This window comes from Tursiops truncatus, chromosome 1 (assembly GCF_011762595.2).
Source record: "Tursiops truncatus isolate mTurTru1 chromosome 1, mTurTru1.mat.Y, whole genome shotgun sequence".
NCBI classification, from domain to species: Eukaryota; Metazoa; Chordata; class Mammalia; order Artiodactyla; family Delphinidae; genus Tursiops; species Tursiops truncatus.
This window is the reverse complement of record NC_047034.1, coordinates 71,991,068-72,018,143: the sequence shown is the minus strand read 5'-3', so window position 1 is coordinate 72,018,143 and position 27,076 is coordinate 71,991,068. Positions and strand designations below refer to the sequence as shown.

General features: G+C 38.5%; 1 protein-coding gene across 3 annotated transcripts in view; it reads right to left on the bottom strand.

The window, feature by feature from the left end:
* The window catches only part of ASH1L (ASH1 like histone lysine methyltransferase), a 213,205-nt gene that overhangs the window by 39,327 nt on the left and 146,802 nt on the right, over nucleotides 1–27,076 (bottom strand). For all 3 annotated transcript variants that reach the window (XM_019933568.3, XM_073806371.1, XM_019933579.3), the window contains 3 exons: nucleotides 7,467–7,540; nucleotides 5,913–5,958; nucleotides 5,691–5,799 (listed from right to left, as the gene is read on the bottom strand). In XM_019933568.3, coding sequence (XP_019789127.1) covers nucleotides 5,691–5,799; nucleotides 5,913–5,958; nucleotides 7,467–7,540 — 229 coding nt within the window. The remainder of the gene's footprint in view (nucleotides 1–5,690; nucleotides 5,800–5,912; nucleotides 5,959–7,466; nucleotides 7,541–27,076) is intronic.

The following is a 27,076-nucleotide window of genomic DNA, read 5'->3' as shown; positions in this document are numbered from 1 at the left end:
AGACAATCAGGGAGTTCCCTAGTGGCTCAGTGGTTAAGAATCTGCCTGCCAACGCAGGGGACACGGGTTCAAGCCCTGGTCCAGGAAGATCCCACATGCTGCGGAGCAGCTAAGCCTGTGTGCCACAACTACTGAGCCTGTGCTCTAGAGCCTGCGAGCCACAACGACTGAGCCGGCATGCCACAACTACTGAAGCCCGTGCACTTACAGCCCATGCTCCACAACAAGAGAAGCCACCACAATGATAAGCCCGTGCACAGCAATGAAGAGTAGCCCCACTCGCCACAACCAGAGAAAGCCCACGTGCGGCAATAAGGACCCAACACAGCCATAAATAAATAAACAAATAAAAGAAGAATAAAAATATATCAAAAAAAATTAAGACAATCAGCTTAACTTGTAAAGACACTGCCTTACTGTCAAATTCACCACAGTTATTCTTTGTTTTGCTGATTTCTTTGCTGCATGGATATTGACGAACACCCCTCCTAGAACTGTCCTACTATTTTCGGCTTTGTTGATCTTTTATGATAATGGACTTCCCATCTTTACAATAACAATTCCTGTCTTTTTTTTTTTTTTAAACAGGGATCCTTTTCTCCTCTCTACTTTCCATGGCATATTCATCGCTCCTCTTTTCTTCAGAAGGCTTATTCATTTTCATGGCTTTTAAAAGTAATTAATTAATTTAGTTTTTGCTGCGTTGGGTCTTTGCTGCTGCTCTTTGTTGCGGTGCTCGGGCTTCTCATTGCAGTGGCTTCTCTTGTTGTGGAGCATGGGCTCTAGGTGCGTGAGCTTCAGTAATTGTGGCACATGGGCTCAGTATTGTGGCTCATGGGCTCTACAGCGTAGGCTCAGTAGTTGTGGTGCACGGTCTTAGTTACTCCACAGCATGTGGGATCTTCCTGGACCATGGCTCGAACCCGTGTCCCCTGCATTGGCAGGAGATTCTTAACCACTGCACCACCATGGAAGTCCTATTCTGTTTGTTTTGATAAATGACCAAGATAAGCCCTTTAACTGTATAAACATGTATATAAACATTCACTGTCTGGAAAACAAAACCATAAAGTTACCAAAATCTGGAAGTAGATGCTGCAAACTAACATGGGAAGACTTTGATTTAGCAATGTAAATTGCCATTACCTGTGGTCACAATGCCCTTGAAAAATTAGAGAATTTTCCCCCCTCTAAATATAGATCATCTGATTGCTCTTTCTCTTACACGGTAAGATTTAAGATTAAACAATCATTGAGAAATGTACTAATGTGATTGACTTCACTAGCTATGGAGGTCAGACCATTCCTGTAAATGGAAATGTGTTTTCACTTAAATGAAATGAATGTTCCTACTATGAATCATGCTAGGTCAGGAAGGAGTAAGCCTTGGAGGTGGGGGAGAGGATCATTCCATCCCAACTTTTTGGGACCAGAATTTGAGGAACCAGGGTTCTAGAGCAAAAGGTGAATGCTCCTAGAGATTCTCATTGGTGGGCAAGTGGAAGTGAAGTGCTCTCAACAAAGTAGCATAGATAGACTCTAACAGGGAGTTAGACAGGGGCCCTGATGTTTAGTTTAGGGCCTGTGAACTCCGAAAGTAATCACCACTGGTGGCATAAGTCTCACCAGGTAATATACATTTATCTTCCCCTAAGTATTCAGTTTTGTTACACACCATGTCTGTCCTTTTGGAGAGCTGAAGGAGTGGGCTCTGTATGTGCTATGAGCAAATGGGTACAGCATTAAAAAATAGCTTGAGGGCTTCCCTGGTGGTGCAGTGGTCGAGAGTCTGCCTGCCGAAGCAGGGGACCCGGGTTCGTGCCCTGGTCTGGGAAGATCCCACATGCCGCGGAGCGGATAGGCCTGTGAGCCATGGCTGCTGAGCCTGCACGTCTGGAGCCTGTGCTCCGCAATGGGAGAGGCCACAACAGTGAGAGGCCCGTGTACTGCAAAAAAAACTTGAAATGAATGACAAGACTCTGTTCCAGGGAAAGAGGAATGTTCTGGAGCAGCAATGGGCTTGATATGGATGGTGTACAGAAACAAATACCCACCAAGGAAGATCTGTAGTATTTATAAACAGTGTTGGTGATTCCTAGAAATTGTTTGGAAGAAAGGAGGACAAATGTTTAAAGTCTTTATTTGAAGTAACTGTAAAACCCCATTATTTGTTTTAAAAATAGTCCTGGGACTTCTCTAGTGGTGCAGTGGCTAAGAATCCGCCTGCCAATGCAAGGGACATGGGTTCGATTCCCTGGTCTGGGAAGATCCCACATGTCATGGAGCAACTAAGCCCGTGCGCCACGATTACTGAGCCTGCACTCTAGAGCCCTCGAGCCACAACTACTGAGCCCGTGTGCCACAACTACTGAAGCCCACGCACCTAGAGCCCGTGCTTTGCAACAAGAGAAGCCACTGCAAGGAGAAGAACACGCACCGCAATGTAGTCCTGGCTCGACGCAACTAGAGAAAATCTGCGCTCAGCAATGAAGACCCAATGCAACCATAAATAAATAAATAAATAAAAATTTAAAAAATATAGTCCTGAATCAAGTGTTCCCTGGACTACTTACAAGTAAGTACAATTCTACATATGAGTCTTGCATGGATGCGAAAGTGGATCCTGCCAATCCTTTAACTCCCCCATCCCCTTAAATATTTACAGAACTCTGAATACAAAGACAGGTAAGACAAAGCCACCCTACATTTTACTTTTTTTTTTTTTTTTTTTTTGGCTGTACGCGGGCCTCTCACTGTTGTGGCCTCTCCTGCTGTGGAGCACAGGCTCTGGACGCACAGATCCAGCGGCCATGGCTCACGGGCCCAGCCGCTCCGCGGCATGTGGGATCTTCCCGGACCGGGGCACGAACCCGTGTCCCCTGCATCGGCAGGTGGACTCTCAACCACTGCGCCACCAGGGAAGCCCGCCATCCTACATTTTAGATAGCTCCACTTAACTGAATCTTTATGAGGGTTACTTTTAAATATATAAGGAAGCACCCACCGAATAACATTTGAATTTTTCTTAGTTATTTATACATTAATCACATTCATTAGCTGCATGATGATGTAGTGCTCATATTCTCATGACACAAAGTTGGCAGTATTGTGTCTGAGTGTTTGTTTATTTCTTTTTTTTTTGGCCATACGTGGGCCTCTCACTGTTGTGGCCTCTCCCGTTGCGGAGCACAGGCTCCGGATGCGCAGGCTCAGCAGCCATGGCTCACGGGCCTAGCTGCTCCGCGGCATGTGGGATCTTCCCGGACCGGGGCACGAACCCGTGTCCCCTGCATCGGCAGGCGGACTCTCAGCCACTGTGCCACCAGGGGAGCCCTGTTTATTTCTTATTTAGGGGTAAGTTTTGGTTTTTTTTGGAACAATGACAACATAACGGGAAGGATAAATGTGACACCCATACTAAATGATATAAAGGTAACCAATGTTATTATGTAAAGGTAAATGTTCAAATTTCAATTTTTAAGAGATTAAAAGACTATCAATACGTATACAATAAGCAGTGTGGTACAGTGGAAAGAACATGACTTTTGAATCAAACACATGTGGGTTCAAATTCTGTCTCTGTCACTTGTTTTATGTAATTTGGAACAATTTACCATCTAAAATCTAGGTTCCTTCATCTGTACAATGTAAAACTATCACCTACCTCCTTGGACTATTGTGAGAAAGAGAAAAAATAAGCAATGAGGCAGCTATATTATAGTAATTTCACAGACAATAAAATATCATACAAACAAGCACAGAAATGTTAGCATCTAAAGAGATGCACATTTAAACAACTTTAAGGACATATACTCTAAAATATTAAACCAACAGAATACTAAAGCACTAGAAATAAAGTTAGATGTTAATAACTAAAGGCGGTGGAACTATGGGGAAATAAATATATTTATATATTGGTGGTGATACCAAAAATTAACTCAATATTTCATGACAGCTATTGGATAGTATACAGTAAGAATTATATATATGTCCTTATAGTTTGTACAGGTATTTCTTCTTTTGAGAATACACTCTAAGGGTTAACAAAGAAGGGAATCTACACAAAGAGTTTCATAGTAGTGCCATTTTTAATAGCAAAACATTAAAAATAACTTGAATAACGAACAACAGAAGAAGGACAAACTGTGACATACTAACCTAAAAAGGATGAGCTTTTGGATCACAGTGATACATAAAAGTGCATATATAAAATATCTGTGAGTGAAAAAAATCAGCTATCCATAACACCAAGCTATTACTACTATGTAACTGTACGTATGTACGATGACAAGATGTGAATTTACAGTGATGTACATAAGGGGGAATTCCCCAACTGGCACGCTAAAGCAGAAACGCTGATTCCCTCAGCCCGCAGGACAGTTGACTAGAGATGGAGACTGGGAAAGCAGCTGTCTTTTTCTAGGAAAGCTATCTAGAACAAGGAGCATTGATGGGAAGTTCATTAATTCTTTTTTTGCTATAAATATGCTTATGTTACTAAAACCAACAAATTCTATCTCCTTTGTCTCAATTAGACATTTCCAATTTGAAATCTCAATGTCATTTAAAACTCAGTGGTCCCAAATCAAAATCATAATTTTATGTCCAAACCAGTTAGATTCCACACTTTCTATCTCTGACAATAGCATAACCATCTCTCATTAGCATCACTGACTCAATCATCATGTGTATATCTGCTATATGCTAATGGTTTATCAACCTAGTTTCCCCCCCGCCCAAATATATCATGGCCTCTTTCTTCTCTATCACTGCCATCATCCTACTTTTACTCCCTCATTATGGCTACCATATCCTGAGATCTAGGAAGGTTTCTAGAACTGTGCTTAATGAATTGTAAACATTGTTTCACATAATCCTCACAAACCCCTCCATAAAGATGGTGTTATTTTTATTAGAGGGGTTAAAGAACTTTCCTCAGGTCTCTTAAGTAGTAAGAGGATTTAAACCTGAGGACATAAGACCCTAGATCACATTGTTTTCTGTTACTCTACTTAGCCCATGTTATGGGCTGAATGTGTCCCCTCAAAATTCATAGTTGAAGCCCTAGCCTCCAGGGCGACAGTATTTGGAAATAGGGTCTTTGGGAGTTAAACAGGTTTATATTAGGTCAGAAGGGTGAGAACCTCCTAATGGAATTGGTGCCCTTCTAAGAAGAGGAAGAGAGAGAGAAATCTCTCTCTCTCTCTCTCTCTACCATGAGCATGCACTGAGGAAAGGCCATGTGAGCACACAGGGAGAAGGCAGCTGTCTATAAGCTAGGAAGTGGGTCCTCATCAGACACTGAATCTGCTGGCAATTTGCCCTTGGACTTCACAGCTTCCAAAACTGTGAGAAATAAATTTCTGTTGTTTAAGTCTATGATATTTTGTTATAGAAGCCCAAGCAGACTGAGACAGCTCAACAATTAGGTTTTATATGCTATCTTTGTACAACTTCTTGAGGGGAAATCAAAGAGCCTATTTAACCTTTCCCTCTAAATGAAGTGACTTTTTTTTTTTTGGCTACGCCACACGGCTTGTGGGATCTTAGTCCCCCAACCAGGGATTGAACCTGGGCCCTCGGCAGTGAAAGCACAGAGTCCTAACCACTGGACTGCCAGGGAATTCCCCTAAATGAAGTATCTTACAGACCTTAAAGCCTGTGCTTACAGAATCAGTTTAGTACAGTACCTATTGAGGCAGTCATCCACACAGCCCTTTTTGGTGTCATCATCCGGTTTCTTACAGTTACAAGTGGTAGCCTCATAACCAGAAAGGGGTTTGACATCAACGTAGACATCTTGAGAGAAGACAGCAAAGAATAGTTTGTGAATATATAGGATAATTTTTTAAGTGCCAGGCTAAGAACACTGATTGTATGGAGGCAGAAAAAATAGCTCCCATGTTACTCACTTGAACGGATTTTTTTATATAGTGGGACATCTGGTTTCTTGTATAGCTAGAAGAAAAAACAGAAAAATCTTGATATAGCATTCAACTTCAAATGCCAGAAAACAGTATCAATCACTAAAAATAGAGGAAATTATCCACGTACTCTGCTCATATGGAAACATTTACAAGACTTTCTGGGTTGGATAATTTGAGGGAAACTTGGTGTGATCACTTTTTTACCTTGAAATAAAAGGTGACTTACTAGATCAGGGTTTAAGAGAACTAGATTCAACGGAAGCAATACTAAGTAGTTTAAAAAAAATGCATTTTTTGTTAGATGTTTCTTCAGCAAGTTATTAGATAGACTTAAATGAAAATCACACTGCAGATCAAAGCTTTTCATTTGGATAAATTAAGATTGTATTTGCCTCTATGAAAAGACTGGAAAACTTGCACAGGGCTTGTTTAGATGGCCTGCGTAGGTATATGAAATGAAAAAGATGAGAACCCTGGCTTTTTCAGGGTGAGTGTTGTAGGGAAACACATTTCACGTTTTAATTAAGTCAATTAATTTAGTGAACAAAGGGGAGATGGCAGGCAGAATAATGGCGCTCTCATACTGCAATAAAGAATGCATTAGGAAGAAAATGTATTAGGTCAGTCGGTCAGTGTTTTGCCATAGAAGACAGTACCTCCACCCAAAAAAGGCAACTTGGTTTAAGCTAGAGTGTACTAATCTATAAGAATAATCCCACCATCATTTTTCAGTCGGTATAGATTCAAAACACTATCTCCTTCATTGTTATGAACTCTCTGAGACAAGTATCTAACATACTGATCCTCGTAGAATTCAAGAGAGGCCACCAGACAAGAGAATGTAGACGGGAATGTTCATTGCTTTTGGCTTTCCAAAGTCAAACTTTGGTGGAATTCTGGCAAAACTCAGGAGCCTATTTACCTCATTTGCATGACGATTTCCCAATGGTTGTTCTCAATATGGATTCTGGGGGCTTTAGCTTAATATAAAAATAACTGGGGGAAACTCTGCAATTAGGTAAGCAAGAGAGAAAAACAGCACCTTCCCATTTTTAGTTCCCAATATATTTAAATATCTTTTAAAAGTACAAGAGTGTTAAATATTTTCCCTGTTTCTTTTGGTAGAAGACTCTCGTTTATATGTGAAAAATAAATTCCAAACTGATGGGAAGGAGCCAACAAAAATAAAGCCTGAAATTTCTTAGCGCTGCTGGCAGTACATCTAAATTCCCTTGAGACCTGCATCAAACAGGATTCTTACAGAACAGAATCTTTGCCACCAAAATAAAAGTCCAGAATAATAACAGAAGGTTTCCTAAGGAAGCAGGAACTTAATGCTATTTTGAAATATGAATAAAGGCAAAGAGGTCACATTAAATATGGATGCAAATTCATTTTTCTTAGTCTCTAACGTTCACAGGGGCACTTCTCTATACTTCCTAAGATGAGAGCATAACAAGGAGGCAGAGAAAAAGACTTGCACCCCCCTTTCCCCCCGTTTACCACTTATGAATGAAACATGGTAAGATACGCTCATACCTGATTATGTTTCCACTGCCAAAGGATGTCATAGGGAAGCTGAAAATCAATTCGCTTTTGCCTTAGATATTTTCCTGAAACAAAAAAATACTATCAATTTCAATATCTAATTTATACAATGGGTCAAATAGCCACAAGATTTAATATGCACTGACTAAAAAAATAAAGATTTAATTTTTAATTTTATGAATTTTCCATCACTAATTTTTAAGTTCAGCTACTCTTTTCCACTGTGCACCATGTGGTATAAGCTAAAGATGTTTTAATAGTAGCTTATACAAAACAACTAGCATAGCAAATTTACTACCAAAAATAGGTCATTATGAAGCAAACTAAATACTAAGAATTGTTCAATCATTAAAATTATTAACCAGAGCATCTGTCGTCTATTCTCCTTCATCATGTACATAATCTAAGGTTGACTATAAAAAGAAGTATAAGAGTTTTCTAAAATAGGCAACCCTGAATTTAAATAACTCAAGAGTATTTACATGCAAATTTATGATCTGTTAACATTTTTTCCTACCTATTGAAATACTACTTTTTAAAGCCAATTTTAGAGCCCTTTTCTACCTTAAAGACGTCCTTTCAATTTCTTTACTCTGTATCTTTCTGTTCGTGAAGGACTATAATGCTCAACCTATTTCTTGCAGGACTTAGACTTTTCCTTGTTATCTGGATTTTTGCCCTATCATGGTCTCCAGACCAGCAGTTCTCAAAGATTGCTCTGCTTACCCCAAGGGATCCAAGAAGTCAAAACTATTTTAATAACACTCTAAGATATTATATGCATTTTTGTTGTGCTGACATTTGTACTAATGGAGTAAAAGAATGGTGGGTAAAACTGCAGTTTTAGTATGAAGCAAGGCAAGTGGCACAAAACTGTACTAGAATGAAACTAGTAGAAATGAACTATGCCAGCATCATCTAAGAATGCTCTTGATAAAGTAGTAAAAATATTAAATCTTGGCCCACAAACCAAAATCTTTATTCTGCATGACACAATGGAAGTATGCATAAAGCATTTCTGCTGCACACTGAGGTATGATGGTTATCTTAAGGTAATGCACTTGTGCAAATATTTGAATGGTGAGCTGAACTAGTTGCTTTTTCATGGAACACCGTTTTTACTTAAAGGTACTGACAGACAATGGTTATTCTGACCCAGGAACTGAAAGTAAGTCAAGTGAACTTGTTACTTCAAGAAACCCAATTGTGGACTTCCCTGGTGGAGCAGTGGTTGAGAGTCCGCCTGCCGATGCAGGGGACACGGGTTTGTACCCCGGTCCGGGAAGATCCCACGTGCCACGGAGCGGCTGGGCTCATGAGCCATGGCTGCTGAGCCTGTGCTCCGTAGCGGGAGAGGCCACAGCAGTGAGAGGCCCGCGTACCGCAAAAAAAAAAAACAAAAAAGAAACCCAATTGAAAATATGTTTCCGATGACAAAATTTAAGTTTGAGTGAACACTGTAATTTTGGAAAACTTGTGTCCATTAACTACCATGAGATTCTCAGTTTTTTAATACTTAAGTTTTTCTCATGAAATAAGTGGCAATTAACAAATGTGAATTGATTTGGATACAATATAGGAAACGGAAAAGCAATGTAATACAGTGAATTAATATTTTTCAATGACCAATACAGGAAGTGATAAAATCATACAAGGGTAAAAAATCCATTTAAATTGCAAGAAAGACCAACGGCCACTGATTTCATACTCCAACACTGCAGTGTTAAGGAACTATGACATTTATTAATTTTGCTGCAGTATCAAAGAATATCTACAGTTATCTGAATTTATTAAAATATCTTCCTCTCTTTTACAACTTTTTACCTATGTGAGGTCAGATTTCTTCATGTATTTAAACCAGAATAACATCACAACAGATAGAAGGCAAAAATAGATGCAGCTGTCCTATATTTAAGCCAGACATTAAGGAGATTCACAAAAATGTAAAATAAAGTCACATTTCTCATTAAAAAAATTTTGGGGGAAAGTTATTACCACATCCAGACTAAAATGAAAGCATAATAAACTTGCCCTCAAAAAAAAAGGGTGTGTGTGTTATTTTTCATAAAAATGTGATTTGTTACGTGCAATGAGTTCATTCATTTGACAAATCTGATGATACAGCAGCATGGATTACAGGTATATCTAAGGGGAAATAACTTATGGAGGTAGGGTAACATAACAAGTTTCTGTCTGGGGTTACATCTGGTAGAAGACTGGAGTCACATCTGGTAGAAGACTGGAGTCCACCTGTTGATAGGGAACCAAAGCTGAATGTATAACTACAAAGTCTGTAATGAAAAAGTGTATAAACAACTTAAAAGTTTATCAACAAGGAAGTAAACTTTGGTACATTTAAATAATGAATATGCAGCTATTAAAATGAAATGAGGTATATACTTACTCATATGAAAACATATTCTCCAAGCTGCAGAATAATATTATAGCAAGGGCTGATTTTTAAAAATACTTAAAAAAAACCCCCATTAAATAGCTATATATGGTGGGGGCTGTCTAGGAAAGAGCATGAGGGAACTTTCTGGGGTGATGATAATGTTCTTGAGAAGGGTCTGGGTTACAGAGGTGTATGAAAATTTTAAAAAACTGAGTAAAAGTACATTTAAGATTTGTGCATTTTATTTTTTTTAAATTATATAACCTAACTAGCTATTGATGTTACCCTGAGAAGACTGATTGATTTACAATTTTTAAAATAAATTTATTTTATTTTAGGCTGCGTTGGGTCTTCGTTGCTGCACGCAGGCCCTTCTCTGGTTGCGGCGAGCGGGGGCTACTCTTCGTTGAGGTGCACAGGCTTCTCACTGTGGTGGCTTCTCTTGTTGCGGAGCACAGGCTCTAAGGCGTGCGGGCTTCAGCAGTTGTGGCTCACGGGCGCTAGAGTGCAGGTTCAATAGTTGTGGTGCACGGGCTTAGTAGCTCCGCGGCACGTGGGATCTTCCCGGACCAGAGCTCGAACCCGTGTTCCCTGCATTGGCAGGCGGATTCTTTTCTTTTTTTATTCATATACATTTTTTATTGTAGACTTCTTTTTATGCTTCTATGAAATCTTAGGAACAGAATTTCTCATCATTAAAAAAAACTTTTCTTACTAGAAGAATTATACATGTTTGCTACACAAAACAAGCAAATAACAGGACAAAAAAAAAGACTCAAGTCATAATATTGCACCTATATTTTGTAATTTACTTTTTCCATCTAAATATCATAACGCACTTTTCATTCTAACAGATGCTCTCTTATATATAATGGTTACATGAAATAGATGTACCCATAATTTACTTTTTGGTACAATGTTTGCAGAGTTCACTATTACAAACAGCACTTTGATAAACATCTTTGTTGCTAAATGTCTATGGGCCAGTTTTCATTACCTTGTTAGGATAAATTCCAGAATTGCTGTGTGGTAGGGCACACAGATTTTAAAGATTTTTTGATACATACTGCCTTCTTGCATAGTGTAGGGAATCTCGAATACAAGAAGATTCTTCTCAAACCATTGGAGAAGTTTTTCCTGGAAATGAATGAATTTTTCCTTTCTCGGCACTCTACTTTACTGCTGTGCAGAATGTGTTCAGAGCAGTGTCTCCAACATCCTTGAATATCTCATTCTTTCCATAACAGATGCTTTTCTTCTGGATTGGATTAAGAGTTCCTCAGTCACAGATACTAACGTCTCTCTTGATTTTTTTCCCCCATGCCTGATGGAAAGCAGGGGAAACTTTGGGAGAAGATCCAGTCACTGACTTTATTGAGGGATGAGTGTGATGCAGAAATAGAACGGCCAAAGATGGCTGCCAGTGAAGGGAACGTTCCACCTATGATCCCTGTAAATTCAGGAGATGGTCAGGGTGGTTTTCCATTGTGCAAACTCTTCACTTTTTAGTTGTTTCCTCATTTTGCCATGGTGCTGGTCTTGGAGAGGGCAGGCTGATTCTTAACAACTGAGCCACCAGAGAAGCCCTATTTTATTTTAAAAATTATATAACCTAACTAGCTATTGATGTCACTCTGAGAAGACTGATTGATTGACTGATGCATGCATGCATGCTGCATTGGGTCTTCGTTGCTGTGCCCAGGCTTTCTTTAGTTGTGGTGAGCGGGAGGCTACTCTTCGTTGCAGTGTGCGGGCTTCTCATTGCGGTGGCTTCTCTTGTTGTGGAGCATGGGCTCTAGGCGCATGGGCTTCTGTAGTTGTGGCGTGTGGGTCAGTAGTTGTGGCTCTCGTGCTCTAGAGCACAGGCTCAGTAGTTGTAGCGCACGGGCTTAGTTGCTCCGTGGCATGTGGGATCTTCCTGGAACAGGGCTCGAACCCGTGTCTCCTGCACTGGCACGTGGATTCTTAACCACTGCAACACCAGAGAAGCCCTGTGCATTTTACTGATGGTAAATTCACCTCAAAAGAAAAACCCTATAAGCAAATACTGAGATCTTGACTCTGATATGATGAAATATTTATGGGGGAAGTATATCAATTTATTTTGCAGCATGTCCAAAAATAGGATGGAATAAAAGATGGATAAATATATGATAAATCAGTCGAATATTAATGAAAAAGTCTAGGTGATGGGATATTTTGTGTTTAGTTTTTTCAAACTTCTGTATGCTGAAAAATTTCATAATAAAGTGTTGGAAAAAACCAGCTATATGTATATAGGAAAAAGTTTGAAAGGGTATATGCTAAACTATTATATTTCTGGGAAGGGGAACTTTATCTTTTAATTCACATCTTTCTACATTAAAAGGAATATTTATGAGTATGTACTGTTTCTAACAACAATAAAATAAAAATAATTTTTTTAAAAGTCAAAATTGCTTCTCAGAAGACAGGACAAATCCCTTAATGTAAAGGGTTAACTCCTTTCTTAATGTGTTTTCTGTAGAGAAGAGGGTGTAAAAGAATGAAGGAGTAGACAGTAAGTTCTGAATTTTTAAAAAGAACACTTTTCTTTCTCTTTCTAGGAAAGAAAGCATCCATTATCCACTTCAACTAACTTTAAAGACACAATTTTCCCCAGTGCCCAGCATCTTGAGTTCTCCTACCAACATCTCCACAGATGTTATGTTGCTTTTCCTGGCATTATTTGTATTTCTCCTCTCTAATCCATATATTAAGTGTTGAGGAAAAAAATGATGGGTCAGTCTTTCCTTTCCTCTAACATTTCTGAAACCAGACCTAGGTAGTTCATTTTTAGTAAGTGAGACTCACTTAAAGAGATTTCCTTGTCAAATCCTGCTGGAGATGATACCTCAGAGGAACCTATTCAGGAGTTCCTCATTTGCAAAAATTATTCTTTGAGCTAATCCTCATTTTTACTTTTAAAAAAAATTTATTTATTTTTGGCTGTGTTGGGTCTTCGTTTCTGTGCAAGGGCTTTCTCTAGTTGCGGCAAGCGGGGGCCACTCTTCATCGCGGTGCACGGGCTTCTCACTATCGCGGCCTCTTGTTGCGGAGCACAGGCTCCAGACGCGCAGGCTCAGTAGTTGTGGCTCACGGGCCTAGTTGCTCCGCGGCATGTGGGATCCTCCCAGACCAGGGCTCGAACCCGTGTCCCCTGCATTGGCAGGCAGATTCTCAACCACCGCGCCGCCAGGGAAGCCCTCCTTTTTTTTTTTTTTGGCTGTACGCGGGTCTCTCACTGTTGTGGCCTCTCCCGTTGCGGAGCACAGGCTCCGGACGCGCAGGCTCAGCGGCCATGGCTCACGGGCCCAGCCGCTCCGCGGCATGTGGGATCTTCCCGGACCGGGGCACGAACCCGTGTCCCCTGCATCGGCAGGCGGACTCTCAACTACTGTGCCACCAGGGAAGCCCCCTCCTCATTTTTAAAATGGGAAAAAAAATCACTTTCTATCCATCTGAAAATTAGATGAAATCATATCTTTTGTAGGTTTTTTTTAACTGTGTGTTGGAGCCTTGAGATCTCAAATCCTGCCACTGGTCACTAGGAAAGGAGCAGAGAAATCCTTTACTTTTCCCTTTGAAATAAAACTGATTCTGTGGGCAAGAAAGTCATTTCAAGAGGCTACAGAAACTTGTGTTGACCTTGAAATCCGGAAGAGGAAGGTCCATGATGATTTTCTTTTACAGAATCAATCCTAATATGAAAAGGATATGAACAATAGGAGGAGGAACATCTCCACAAAAGCACTCCATTGTTAATCAGGTAGCTAGGCAAATGAGGAAACCAAAGGAGAGAGAGGTACTTAATAAAAAGGAGAAAGGTAATAATGGCTTTGCCTTTTTCCAAGATATCTTAAAATCTGACAAAAACGTGGCCTCTTTTGTTTTCTAAACAACAATAAGGTGACTGACCTTCAGAAAAAGTTCAGCTTGTTTATATATAATCTAAGTACTGGGTTACAATATCACTCTACGTATAGGTAATAATTATTTATTATGATTCCCATCCCCCCTTTGTAAGAATGTCAGCTCCACAGAGGCATGGATCTCTACCTATTTGTTTACTGATGTATCCAAAGCATCTAGAAAATTGTATCCAAAGCATCTAGAAAATTGCCTGATCAAAGAGGTATTAAATATTTTCTGAATGAATGAAAATATATATTCCATGGTATACTTTTTTTTTCTTTTTAATTAATTTATTTGGCTGCTTGGGGCCTTAGTTGCAGCAGCAAGAGGGATCTCCGTTGTGGCATGTGGAATCTTTTGTTGTGGCACGTGGGCTCTTCGTAGCCATGTGTGGGCTTCTCTCTAGTTGTGGTGTGGGGGCTCCAGAGCACGTGGGCTCTGTAGTTGCAGCATGTAGTCTCTCTAGTTGTGGTGCTTGGGCTCTCTAGTTGTGGCTCGCGGGCTCAGTTGCCCCACGGCATGCGGGATCTTAGTTCCACGACCAGGGATGGAACCTGCATTGGATTCTTAACCACTGTACCACCAGGGAAGTCCCTACGGTATAAGTTTCGAGGTACTCCACTAGTTGTTCTCTTTTAACCCTACTAAGCAGTATCACCACCTTCCCCCAGTTTCTTGAATTCTGCTCTTCCTAAGCACAATTTCTCTCCTTTTTATTTTTGGCTTGTTATGCTAACTCATTTTCCTCCAGTTTTACTGAGATATAATTGAGATACATCATTATGTAAGTTTAAGGTGTACAGCATAATGGTTTGAGTTACATATACTGTGAAATGATTACAGCTATACATTTATTTAGCATCATCATCTCTTATAGATACAATCAAAAGAGAAAGCAAAAAAAAAAGAAAAAAATTTTTTTCTTGTGATGAGAACACTTAGAATTTACTTACTCTCTTAACAATTTCATATATATCATACAGCAGTGTTAACTATAGCTATGCTGTAGATTATATCCCTAGTATTTACTTATCTTGTAACTGGGAATTTGTACCTTTTGACCACTTACTCCCCTTCCCCTGATCCCTCTGGTAACCACACATAATCTGATCCCCTTTTCTATTACACACACACACATACACACACACACGTGTGCAGAGATGTTTTTAGATTCCATATATAAGTGAGATCATACAATATTTCTCTTTCTCACTTATTTCTCTTAGCATAATGCCCTCAAGGTCCATCCATGTTGTTGCAAATTGCAGGATTTCCTCATTTGTTATTTTTTATGGCTGAATAATATTCCATCGAATGTATATGTGTGTGTGTGTGTACTGTAGTATGATATACATACAACTACTTTATCCATTCATCCCTTGATGGACACTTAGGTTGTTTTCATGTCTTGGCTGTTATAAATAATGCTGCTATGAACATGGGTGTGCAGGTATCTTTTCGAGTTAGTGTTTTCATTTCCTTTGGATATATTCCCAGAAGTGAAATTGCTGGATTATATGGTAGTTCTATTTTTTAAATAATTAATTAATTAATTAAGCTACACTGGCATTTATTTAGTTGTGGCACTCGGGATCTCCACTGCCAGCGTGGGATCTTTGTTGAGGCATGTGGGATCTTTTAGGTGTGACATGCAGGATCTTTAGTTGCAGCATGTGAACTCTTAGTTGCAGCATGTGGGATGTAGTTCCCTGACCAGGACCGAACCCGAGCCCCCTGCATTGGAAGCGTGGAGTCTTAACCACTGAACCACCAGGAAGTCCCTGGTAGTTCTATTTTTAATTTTTTTTTTGCTGCATCACGTAGCATGCAGGATCTTAGTTCCCTGACCAGGGATTGAACCTGTGACCACTGGAGTGGAAGTGTGGATTATTTATTTATTTTTTGGGGCTGTGTTGGGTCTTAGGTGCAGCATGCGGGATCTTTCATTGCGGCGCGTGGGTTTCTCTCTAGTTGTGGCATGTGGGTTTTCTCTCTCTAGTTGTGGCGTGCAGGCTCCAGGGTGCGTGGGCTCTGTAGTTTGCGGCATGAAGGCTCTCTTGTTGAGGCGCGCGGGCTCAGTGGTCATGGAGCATGGGCTTAGTTGCCCTTCGGCATGTGGGATCTTAGTTCCCTGACCAGGGATTGAACCTGCGTCCCCTGCATTGGAAGGTGGATTCTTTACCACTGGACCACCAGGGAAGTCCTGGAAGTGTGGATTCTTAACCACTGGACTGCTGGGGAGGTCCCTATTTTTAATTTTTTGAGGATCCTCCATACCGTTTTCCAAAATGCCTGTACCAACACAATTTCTTAAACAGAACCAGCTCCCTCACACTTTTATATTCTCATGTATCATTCTTCTCACTTAAAATTAAATCCTCTCCACCAAACTCTGTCCTTTGCCTCATTCTTAACCTTACCTAAAAATCTGTAATTTTAACATAGCTATTGTAAACAACCACATTCAACCCAGATTGCTAGAGTTGCTATCTCCAATAAGGTAGTTAATGTAATTAAAATTATCCTTTGTTGTTTATATAGTTGGTGGTTTTCTCTATCCATGTAATAAAGATATTCTCCAATTTATCAAGTATGTAAGAAGGAATTAATATTCAGTATATATAAAGAACTAAGCTCAAGAACAAAAAAAAATTGACTCAATTCAAAAATGGACAAGGACTTGGGAATTCCCAGGCAGTCCAGTTGATAGGACTCGGCGCTTTCACTGCTGTGGGCCCGGGTTCAATCCTGATTGGTGAACTAAGATTTTAAGATCTTGCAAGCTGTGTGGTGCAGCCAAAAAAACAGGCAATCTACAGATTCAATTCAATCCCTATCAAATTACCAATGGCCTTTTTCACAGAACTAGATCAAAAAAATCTTAAAATTTGTATGGAGACACAAAAGACCTTGAATAGCCAAAGCAATCTTTTTTTTTTTAAATTTATTTATTTTTGGCTGCATTGGGTCTTGGTTGCTGCACTTGGGCTTTCTCTAATTGTGGCGAGCAGGGGTTACTCTTCATTGCGATGTGTGGGCTTCTCATTGCCATGGCTTCTCCTGTTGCAGAGCATGGGATCTAGGCACGTGGGCTTCAGTAGTTGTGGCACATGGGCTCCAGTAGTTGTGGCTCGCAGGCTCTAGAGCGCAGGCTTGGTAGTTGTGGCGCACGGGCTTAGTTGCTCCGTGACATGAGGGATCTTCCCAAACCAGGGCTCGAACCTGTGTCCCCTACATTGGCAGGTGGATTCTTAACCACTGTGCCACCAAGGAAGCCCAGCCAAAGCAATCTTGAAAAAGAAAAATGGAGCTGGAGGAACCAGGTTCCATGACTTCAGACTATACTATAAAGCTACAGTCATCAAAACAGTATAGTACTGGCACAAAAACAGAAATATTGATCAATGGAATAGGATAGAAAGCCCAGAAATAACCCCACACATCTATGGTCAATCTATGACAAAGGAGGCAAATACAATGAAAAAAAGACAGTCTTTTCAATAAACGGTGCTAGGAAAACCAGACAGCTACATGTAAAAAAATGAAACTAGAACATTCTTGAACACCATACACAAAACTTAACTCAAAATGGATTAAAGACCTAAATGTAAGACCAGATACTATACAACTCTTAGAGGAAAACATAGGCAGAATACTCTTTGACATAAATCACAGCAATATGTTTTTCTCTTTTTTTAAATTAATTTTTATTGGAGTATGGTTGCTTGCAATATATTTTTCGATCCATCTCCCAGAGTAATGGAAATAAAAACAAAAATAAACAAATGGGACCTAATTAAACTTAAAAGCTTTTGCACAGCAAAGGAAACCACAAACAAAACAAAAAGACAACCCACAGAATGGGAGAAAATATTCACAAATGATGTGACCAACAAGGGATTAGTGTCCAAAATTTACAAAGAGCACATGTGGCTCAATATCCAAAAAACAAACAACCCAATCAAAAAATGGGCAGAAGACCTAAATAGATATTTCTCCAAAGAAGACATACAGATGGCCTAGAGGCACATGAAAAGATGCTCAACATCACTAATTATGAGAGAAATGCAAATCAAGACTACAGTGAGATATCACCTCACATGGTCAGAATGGCCATCATCAAAAACTCTACGAACAATAAATGCTGGAGAGGGCATGGAGAAAAGGGAACCCTCCCACACTGTTGGTGGGAATGTAAATTGGTACAGCCACTATGAAGAACAGTGTGGAGGTTCCTTAAGAAAACTAAAAATAGAGCTACCATATGATCCAGCAATCCCACTCCTGAGCATATATCTGGCGAAAAACATGGTTTGAAAGGATACATGCACCCCAGTGTTCACTGCAGCACTGTTTACAATAGCTGACACATGAAAGCAACCTAAATGTCCATTGACAGATGAATGGATAAAGAAGATGTGGTACATATATATAATGGAATATTAGTCATTAAAAAGAATGAAATAATGCCACTTGCAGCAACATGGATGGACCTGGAGATTATCATACTAAGTGAAGTGAGTCAGACAGAGAAAGAAAAATATCATATGATATCGCTTACATGCAGAATCTAAAAAAAAAAAAAAAATACAAATGAACTTATTTACGTAACAGAAACAGACTCAAAAACTCAGAGAATAAACTTATGGTTACCAGGGGAGAAGCGTGAGGGGGAGGGATAGATTGGGAGTTTGGGATTGACATGTACACACTGCTATATTTAAAACAGATAACCAAAAAGGACCTACTGTTAAAAAAAAAAAGACAAGGACTCGAGTAGACATTTCAGTAAAGAAGATATACAAATGGCCAATAAGTACTTAAAGAGATGTTCAACATCACTAATCATTAGGAAAATGAAAATCAAAACCACGAGACACTGCTTCACACCTGTTAGGATGGCTATTACAGAAAAAAACAGAAAATGACAAGTATTACCAAGGATGTGGAGAAACTGAACTCTTAAGATTTGCTGGTGGGGTTGTAAAGTGGTATAGTCTGTAGATGTACCATATGATAAAGCAATTACACTTCTGGGTACACACATAAAAGAACTGAAACCAGGGGTCCTCAACAGAGAATTCTGTAAGCCAATGTTTATAGCAGTATTATTCGCAATTGCAAAAAAGTGAAAACATTAGAAAATGTCCATTGACAGATGAATGGATAAACAAAATGTGTGCGTATGTATACATACACACACACAAAGGAATACTATCCACCATTAAAAAGAAATGAAGTTCTCATATATGCTGCAAAATGGAAGAACTTATGTTAACATAAAGACATTATGTTAAGTGAAATCAGGAAGACACAAAAGGACAAATATTGTTGTTAAGATTTCGCCTATATGAGGTACCTATAATAGTCAAATCATAGAGCTAGAAAGAAGAACAGTGGTTATCAGAGGCTGGGGGAAGGGGAGAATAGGGAATTGTTATTTAATGGGTACAGAGTTTCAGTTTGGGATGATGAAAAAGTTCTAGAAATGCACAGGGGTGATGGTTGCACAACAGCGTGAATGTACTTAGTGCCACTGAACCTTATACTTAAAAATGGTCAAAATGCAAAATTTAAGTTATGTATATTTTACCTCAAGTTAAAATTAATAATGTAATATACCAAAACCACTGTGTGCTTTAAAATGGGTGAATTGTGCCTCAATAAGCTGTTAAAAAAAGTACAACCATGTTAAAATTTTTTGCTTCATCCATTAAACAATTACTTAGAAAGGCTCAGAAGGAGAAGGAAAGCCTATTGTAAATGCCCATATTTTTGCTTACTGTATTCTTTCTGCATTCCTGATGTTCCAAGGTTCCTTCTTTTATTTCTTTCTGTTTAGAGAACTTCCTTTACCCATAGGATAGATTTGCTGGCAACAAACCTAAGAATCCTTTGCTTCTTTCAATTCCTGAAAGAAGGATATTTTCATTGGGTATAGGATTCTGGTTTGACAGTTCTTCTTTCAGTACTTGAAAAATGTGCCACTTACATGAACTCAGACGTGAAATCCACTGTCATTTGATTTGTTTTACCCCTATGGATATGAAGTCATTTCTCTCTCATTGTTTTAAAATTGTTTTGTCTTTAGTATGCTGAAGTTTGATCATGTGTCTCAGCATGGATTTCTTTGACTATATATACCCTGTTCCGGGTTTGCTCATCTTCTTGAATCAGAAGGTTTATGTCTTCTGCCAAATTTGGTAAGTTTTCAAGACATTATTTACTCAAGTACTTTTTTTAATCTCTACCTTCTTTCTTTTCTCCTTCCAGGACACCAAGAACATAAATATTAGCTCTTTTGTCATGGTCCCATAGCCTCCAGTTTGTTTGTTTTTTTAAATGTCTATTTTCTCTTTTGTTCAGATTGGGTAATACTTGTAACACTCCATCACCTACTTCACTGATTCTTTCCTGTATATCTTTCATTCAGCTGTTGAGTCTATCCCCAAGCTTTTAATTTCAGCTACTGCATCTTTCAATTCTAAAAATTATATGTTTTTCCTATTTTTCATTTCTTTGCCAAGGCTTTCTATCTTTTTATGTTTTAAGCATGTTTATAACTGCTTGTTGAAGTGTTTTTTAAAAATCATAATTGTTGTAAAATCTGTCAGATAATTCTAATATCTTGGTGTTGGCATACATTGATGCCTTTTAAAATTCAGTTTGAGATCTCCCAGGTTCTTGGTATGACATATGATTTTCAATTCAAACCTAGACATTTTTGTATTATGTTATGAGATTTTGGGATTTTATATGTACCTCCTGCCCCTAAACATGCATAGCCTACCCTATTATCAACATCCTCCACCAGAGCGGTACATTTGTTAACAATTGAAGAACATATACTGACATATCATTATCACTCAAAGTCCATAGTTTACATCAGTATCTTAGTATTGCATATTCTATGACTTTGAACAAATGTATAATGATATGTATTCACCATTAAGGTATCACAACGAATAGTTTCATTGCCCTAAAAATCCTCTGTGCTCTGTAGATTCATCCTTCCTTCCCCTCAAACCACTGGCAATCACTGATCTTATTAATGTCTCCACAGTTTTGCCTTCCAGAATGTCATTTAGTTGGAATCATACAGTATGTAGCCTTTTCAGATTGGCTTCTTTCATTCAGTACTATGAATTTAAAATTTTTCACTGTCTTTTCATGGCTTGATAGCTATTTCTTTTCAGTGCTGAATAATATTCCACTGTCTGGATGTACCACAGTTTATCCATTCACTTACTGAAAGACATCTTGGTTGCTTTCAAGTTTTGGCAATTATGAATAAAGCTGCTTTAAACATCTGTGTGCAGGTTACTGCACAGACTTAAGTTTTCAACTTCTTTGGGTAAATACCAAGGAGTTCAATTGTTGGATTGTATGGTAGGAGTGTGTTTAGGTTTTTAATACAATTGATTTTTATATACTGATTTTTTTCCCCCAGTAGTCTTGTTACCAGTTGTAGTAACTTTTTAGTGCATCTCTTTGGATTTTCTACATACACGATCATGTTATTTGCAAACAGAAACAGTTTGACTTTTTCCTTCCTGATCTTTATCACTTTTATTCATCTTCTTGCCTTACTGCACTGGTAGAACATCCAGAATAATGCTGAAAATAAGTAAATAGAGTGAACATTTTTACTTTCTTTCCAATTTTAGAAGGAAGCATTCAATATCCTATCATTAAGTATGATCTGCTTTTTATTCAATGTAACACTAAGGAAATTCCTTTCTAGTTCTAAGAGTTTATAATCAACTTTGTTCTGTAGTTGTTTTTTTCAACTAAAGTCTTTGTCAGGTTTTCTATCAGGGTTACACTAAGCTTATGAAATGAGTTGGGAATTGTTTCTCCCCTACTTTCACAAAGTGTTTGTGTTAAGACTGGTGTTATTTGTTTCTCAAATATATATAAGAGTTCACAAGGGAAAACCGTTTAGTTCCGGAATTTTTTTTTTTTTTTTTGGCTGCATTGGGTGTTTGTTGCTGTGCTCGGGCTTTCTCTAGTTTGGAGAGTGGGGGCTACTCTCCCTTGCAGTGCGTGGGCTTCTCACTGCAGTGGCTTCTCCTGTTGCACAGCACGGGCTTTAGGCACACAGGCTTCAGTAGTTGTGGCACACAGGCTCAGGAGTTGTGGCTCACGGGCTCTAGAGCGCAGGCTCAGTAGTTGTGGTGCGCAGACTTAGCTGTTCCGCGGCATGTGAGATCTTCTCGGACCAGGGCTCGAACCCGTGTACCCTGCATTGGCAGGTGGATTCTTAACCACTGCGCCACCAGGGAAGCCCCAGTTCTGGAATTTTTCATGTGAAAGATTTAGTAAGGAACTCAATTTCTTTAAACAATTATAGGATATTCAGATGTTTAATTTCATTTATAAGTTGTATTTTGTAAGGAATTTGCCCATTTCATATATTGTTAAACGTATTGGCATAAAGTTATTTATATTATTAGCCTCTTAATGACTGTAGGACCATTAGTATGGATACTGGTAAATTGTGTTACCTCTTCCTTTGTCTTGATCAGTGCAGCGAGAGGTTATTAATTTTGTTGCTGTTTTCAAATCTTTGTTCCCTTATTGTCTGTTTAATATTTTACTGATTTCTGTTCGTTATCATCTACCAGTTTTCTAGAAATCAGTGGGATGGCTTTACTCTTCTCATTGACATTGAGTACAGTCAGTCCTCCATATCTGTGGGTTCTAGGCATCTATGGATTCAACCAAACTTGGATCAAAAATAAATTTTAAAAAATTCCAGAAAATTCCAAAAAGCAAAACTTGAATTTTCCCAGTGCTGGTAACTATATACACAGCATTGTAAGTAATCTAGAGATGATTAAAAGTCTACAGGAGGATGTGTGTAGGTTATATGCAAATACTACACCATTTTATATAAGGGACTTGAACATCCTTGGATTTTAATATCTGAGGAGGCTCCTGGAACCAATACCCCACAGATACAGAGGGACAACTTTACTTGGTCATAGTAAACCAAGGGGAGGGGGTATCCACTCTGTGTTAATTATTTCAAAATAAGTATCATTTAATCCTCACAACTCAGGTTGGAAACAGTCTCAACATATAGGTGAAGATGCTGAGATGTAGAGTAGATAATTAACTTGTTCAAGATCACTTAGCTACAAGAGTGTGAAATGAAAAGAGGAGTCTCTTGTGTTTGATTCCAAGGTGTGTTGAGGGTCCCCAAGACCACCTTCAGGTCTGGTGACTCACAGGACTCAGCATATAATCAGACTCATGGCTATATTTTAGTATAGCAAAAAGACACAAAGCAAAATCCATAAAGAGAAAAAATACAAAATCTGGAGGGAACCAGGCACAAGTTTACAAAAGTCCTCTCTCAGTAGAGTCATGCAAGATGCAATCTTTGGCAATGTACTGTGACGATACGTGTAAAATGTTGGCTAACAAGAGAGCTCATTAGAAACTCAGCACCCAAGGTTTTAATTCGTGGCTGGTCATTTAGGTACCCTCTACCTAGGATGTACCAAAATTCCATTCTCTTTGAATGAAACCAAGTGTTCAGCAGAAACCATACAGTTTATACATGGTAGGCACAGTAAGACTCTCTTACCATCTAGGGAAAGTTTTATAATAGAGGGAACTATTTACTATTCAAGTTTCCAGATGCCAGCTAATGGCCAACCTTGTAAGCAGGACTTTCTAAGAATAGAAGTCTTAGGTCTGCTATTTTAATTCTTTTCTGCACATAAGGCCTATGTTCTTTCCACTGTATCAGGAAAAGCAGTCAAGATTTGGCCTAAGTCTGAATGACTTATAGGGGCAAATGACAAAAGCTATGTTGAGAAGGATTCTGAATTCTTTTCTGAGCTCACCAGAAAAGGGTATCACGATATATTTCACAACAACTGTCAGAGTAAAAAGAAGAGCCTACATACTAAGTAATGGATTCTTGTTGACTGATAAGTCTACTGCAAAAACAGCTTCAATTCAGTAATTACCAGTTATTGAATGATTACTCTGTTAGGTACTGTGCTAAGTATTTTACATGCATTATTTTATTTAATATTCATACTAATTTCTATTTTACACTAAAGAATTTGAGGCCTTAAAAAAAAAAAAAAAAAGAATTTGAGGCCTTGAGATGTGTCAAGTTGCCCAGGATCACACAGCTAGTAATTGTTGGAGGTGGAATTTGACTCAAGGCCTAACTGATGCCAGAAGCCAAATGTGAAAGCCTATGTCTTCATTTTTCTTGCTCTCAATACTCCCCAGAAGCTTTTTGAAAAACTATGAATCCCCTTATGCATTTTCATTCTTTTTTTTTTTTCCTTTGCAATACGCGGGCCTCTCCCGTTGCGGAGCACAGGCTCTGGACGCGCAGGTTCAGCGGCCATGGCTCACGGGCCCAGCCTCTCCGCGGCATGTGGGATCTTCCCGGACCGGGGCACGAACCCGTGTCCCCTGCATCGGCAGGCGGATTCTCAACCACTGCGTCACCAGGGAAGCCCTCCCTTATGCATTTTTAAATGTAAAGTTTAAACAGTTGCAAATGATGTAATATTTGGTTACAGCGTTTAAAAATGATGAAACTGCATACCATAGGGATTTAATACTTATCACTATTCATTAAAAAAGGAATACTCCCTTCTTTAACATTTAGAAAATTAAATCATTTCTTTTTATCCTTGAACATTATTTCTATTTCACTTATTCTGGGGAATTTTATCTTAATATTATATGTTTTTTTTGCTTGAAATTCTTTTATTGAACAATCTATCCTCCTACTCTACAAAAAAGTGTTTAACACTAAAAGTAGCTGTGAACATAAAGCTCAAAGCATTAAAAATTTTCTTTTGCATTGTATAATCACTGTAATTTTTATAAATATATGCCTGACCAAACCAACATAAATATAATATACATTTTCAAAATTACAGCTTTATTGGGGCAAAATTCACATACCATAAAATTCAACTTTTTAAAATGTACTATTCAGTGGGTTTTAGTATATGGAGTGTGTAGCCATCACTACAGGATGGTTAATTTTATGTGTCAACTTGGCTGGATCACAGTACCCAGATATTTGGTTAAACATGATTCTAGATGTGTCTGTCAAAGTATTTTTTGGATGAGATTAACATGCAAATCAAAAGATTCCAAGGAAAGCAGATTATTCTCCATAATGTGGGTAGAATTCATCCAATCAGATGAAGGACTCAAAAGAATAAAGACTGACTTCCACAGAGTGAATTCTGTCAGTAGACTGCATTCAGACTCCTTGAGCTGCAAGATCAACTTTTTCCTGGGTCTCCATGCTGCCAGCCTACCTTGCAGATTTTGGACTTGCTAGCCTCCACAACTGCGTAAGCCAAGTCCTTAAAATAAACCTTTCTCCCTATATATCTTATTGGTTGTTTCCTTGGAGACCTCTGACTAATATAATCAACATTATTTGGGAACATTTTCGTCATCCCCAAAAGAAACCTTGTACCCATTAGCAGTCACTCCACATTCTCCCCTACCCCCAGTCCCTGGAAACCATTCATCTACTTTGTGTTTCTATGTATTTGCCTATTCTGGACATTTCATAAAAATGGAATCATAAAACACGTGGTGTTTTGTGACTGTCTTTTTTTTTTTTGTGACTGTCTTCTTTCACAAAGCATAATGTTTTCACGGTTCACCCATGTTGTCACATGTCTCAGTACTTAATTTCTTGTTATTGCCCAATAACATTCCTTTGTGCAGATATATCACATTTTGTTTACGCACAGCATGCGAGATTCCAGTTCCCTGACCAGGGATCATACACCCCTCGCCCCGCCCCAAGTGGAAGCACAGGATCCTAACCATTGGACCACTAGGGAAGTCCTTTGGATTTATGTTTTCAATTCTTTTGGGTATGTATCTAAGCAGCAGTATTGCTAGGTCTTATATTAAGTCTGTGATTAACTTGTTGGGAACTACTAAAATGTTTCCCAAAGAGGTTTACACCACTTCACATTCTTACCAGCAATGTATGAGGGTTCCAGTTTCTTCACACCCTCATTAATCCTTTAATTAAAGCCATCCCAGTGGGTGTGAAGTGATAATCTCATTATGGTTTTGATATCCATTTCCCTAATGACTAATGATGTTGAGCATCTTTTCATGTGCTTATTGACCATTTCTATATCTTTTTCTGGAGAAAGATCAATTCAAATCATTTACTCTTGAAAAGATTCTGTTGTTTGTCTTTTTATTGTTGAATTATAACAGTTCTTTATATATATGGGTTTCTGGATACAAGTCTCTTACTTGATATATGATTTGAAAATGCTTCTCTCTTTCTGTGGGTTGTTTCAGCTTCTTGATGGTGTTCTTTGAAGCACAAAAGTTTTAAATATTGATGAAGTTCAATTTGTCTCTTTTTTTCCTTTTGTTGTACATGATTTTGGTGTCAGACACCTAAGAAATTATTACCTAGTCCAAGGTCACAAAGATTTACTCTTATGCTTTCCTTCTAAGAGTTTTATAATTTTAGCTCTTATATTTAGGTTGATGATCCATTTTGAATTACTTTATCCTTTTGTATGTGCATATTCAGCTATCACAGTAACCATCTGTTGAAAAGACCATGCTTTCCTCATTGAACTGTTGTGGCACTGTTGTAAAAAATCAATTGACTAAGAATGTAAAGGTATAATATACAGTTTGATAAATGAGTATTTATCATAAAAAGTAAATTTTTTTGAAGTGCATTTCTCTAAAGAGATAAAGAAACCTGATTTCATTAAAAATTAAAAAATAAGTATTACCTTCCATTTACTGAATGACTCCATTGATAAGATGCATTATTATTTTATCTGTATAACTATTTTATTCACATAACTAATATCGCAAAGACAGAGATGAACCTAGGTCTGGCTGACTCAAAGTCAGGCTCTTTGTTTACATGATACTGGAAGTGACCTGTTTGAAACAGCTGACTGGCCTCCCTCCCTATCCTAATCATAAATTATTATCTGAACAACAAAACAGCACTGTCCAGAAAAAAAATTTTTATCCTGTAACAGCCTGATTTTATGTCTTGTTTCACAAGAAAAAAGCCCCACTACTTGGATAGGTTTTTCCATTATTTACTTAATTTGCAGACCACTGAGTACAGATTAGTCTTAGTAAGAGACTAAAGTGGGGATTTAGAGAGAGAAAACCTTTATTTAAATTAAGGGATTTCCATTCTGGACCTCTTAACCACTATTCATGCCAGATATGTGACAGAAATATTGGCCTATCCATTATTCATCTC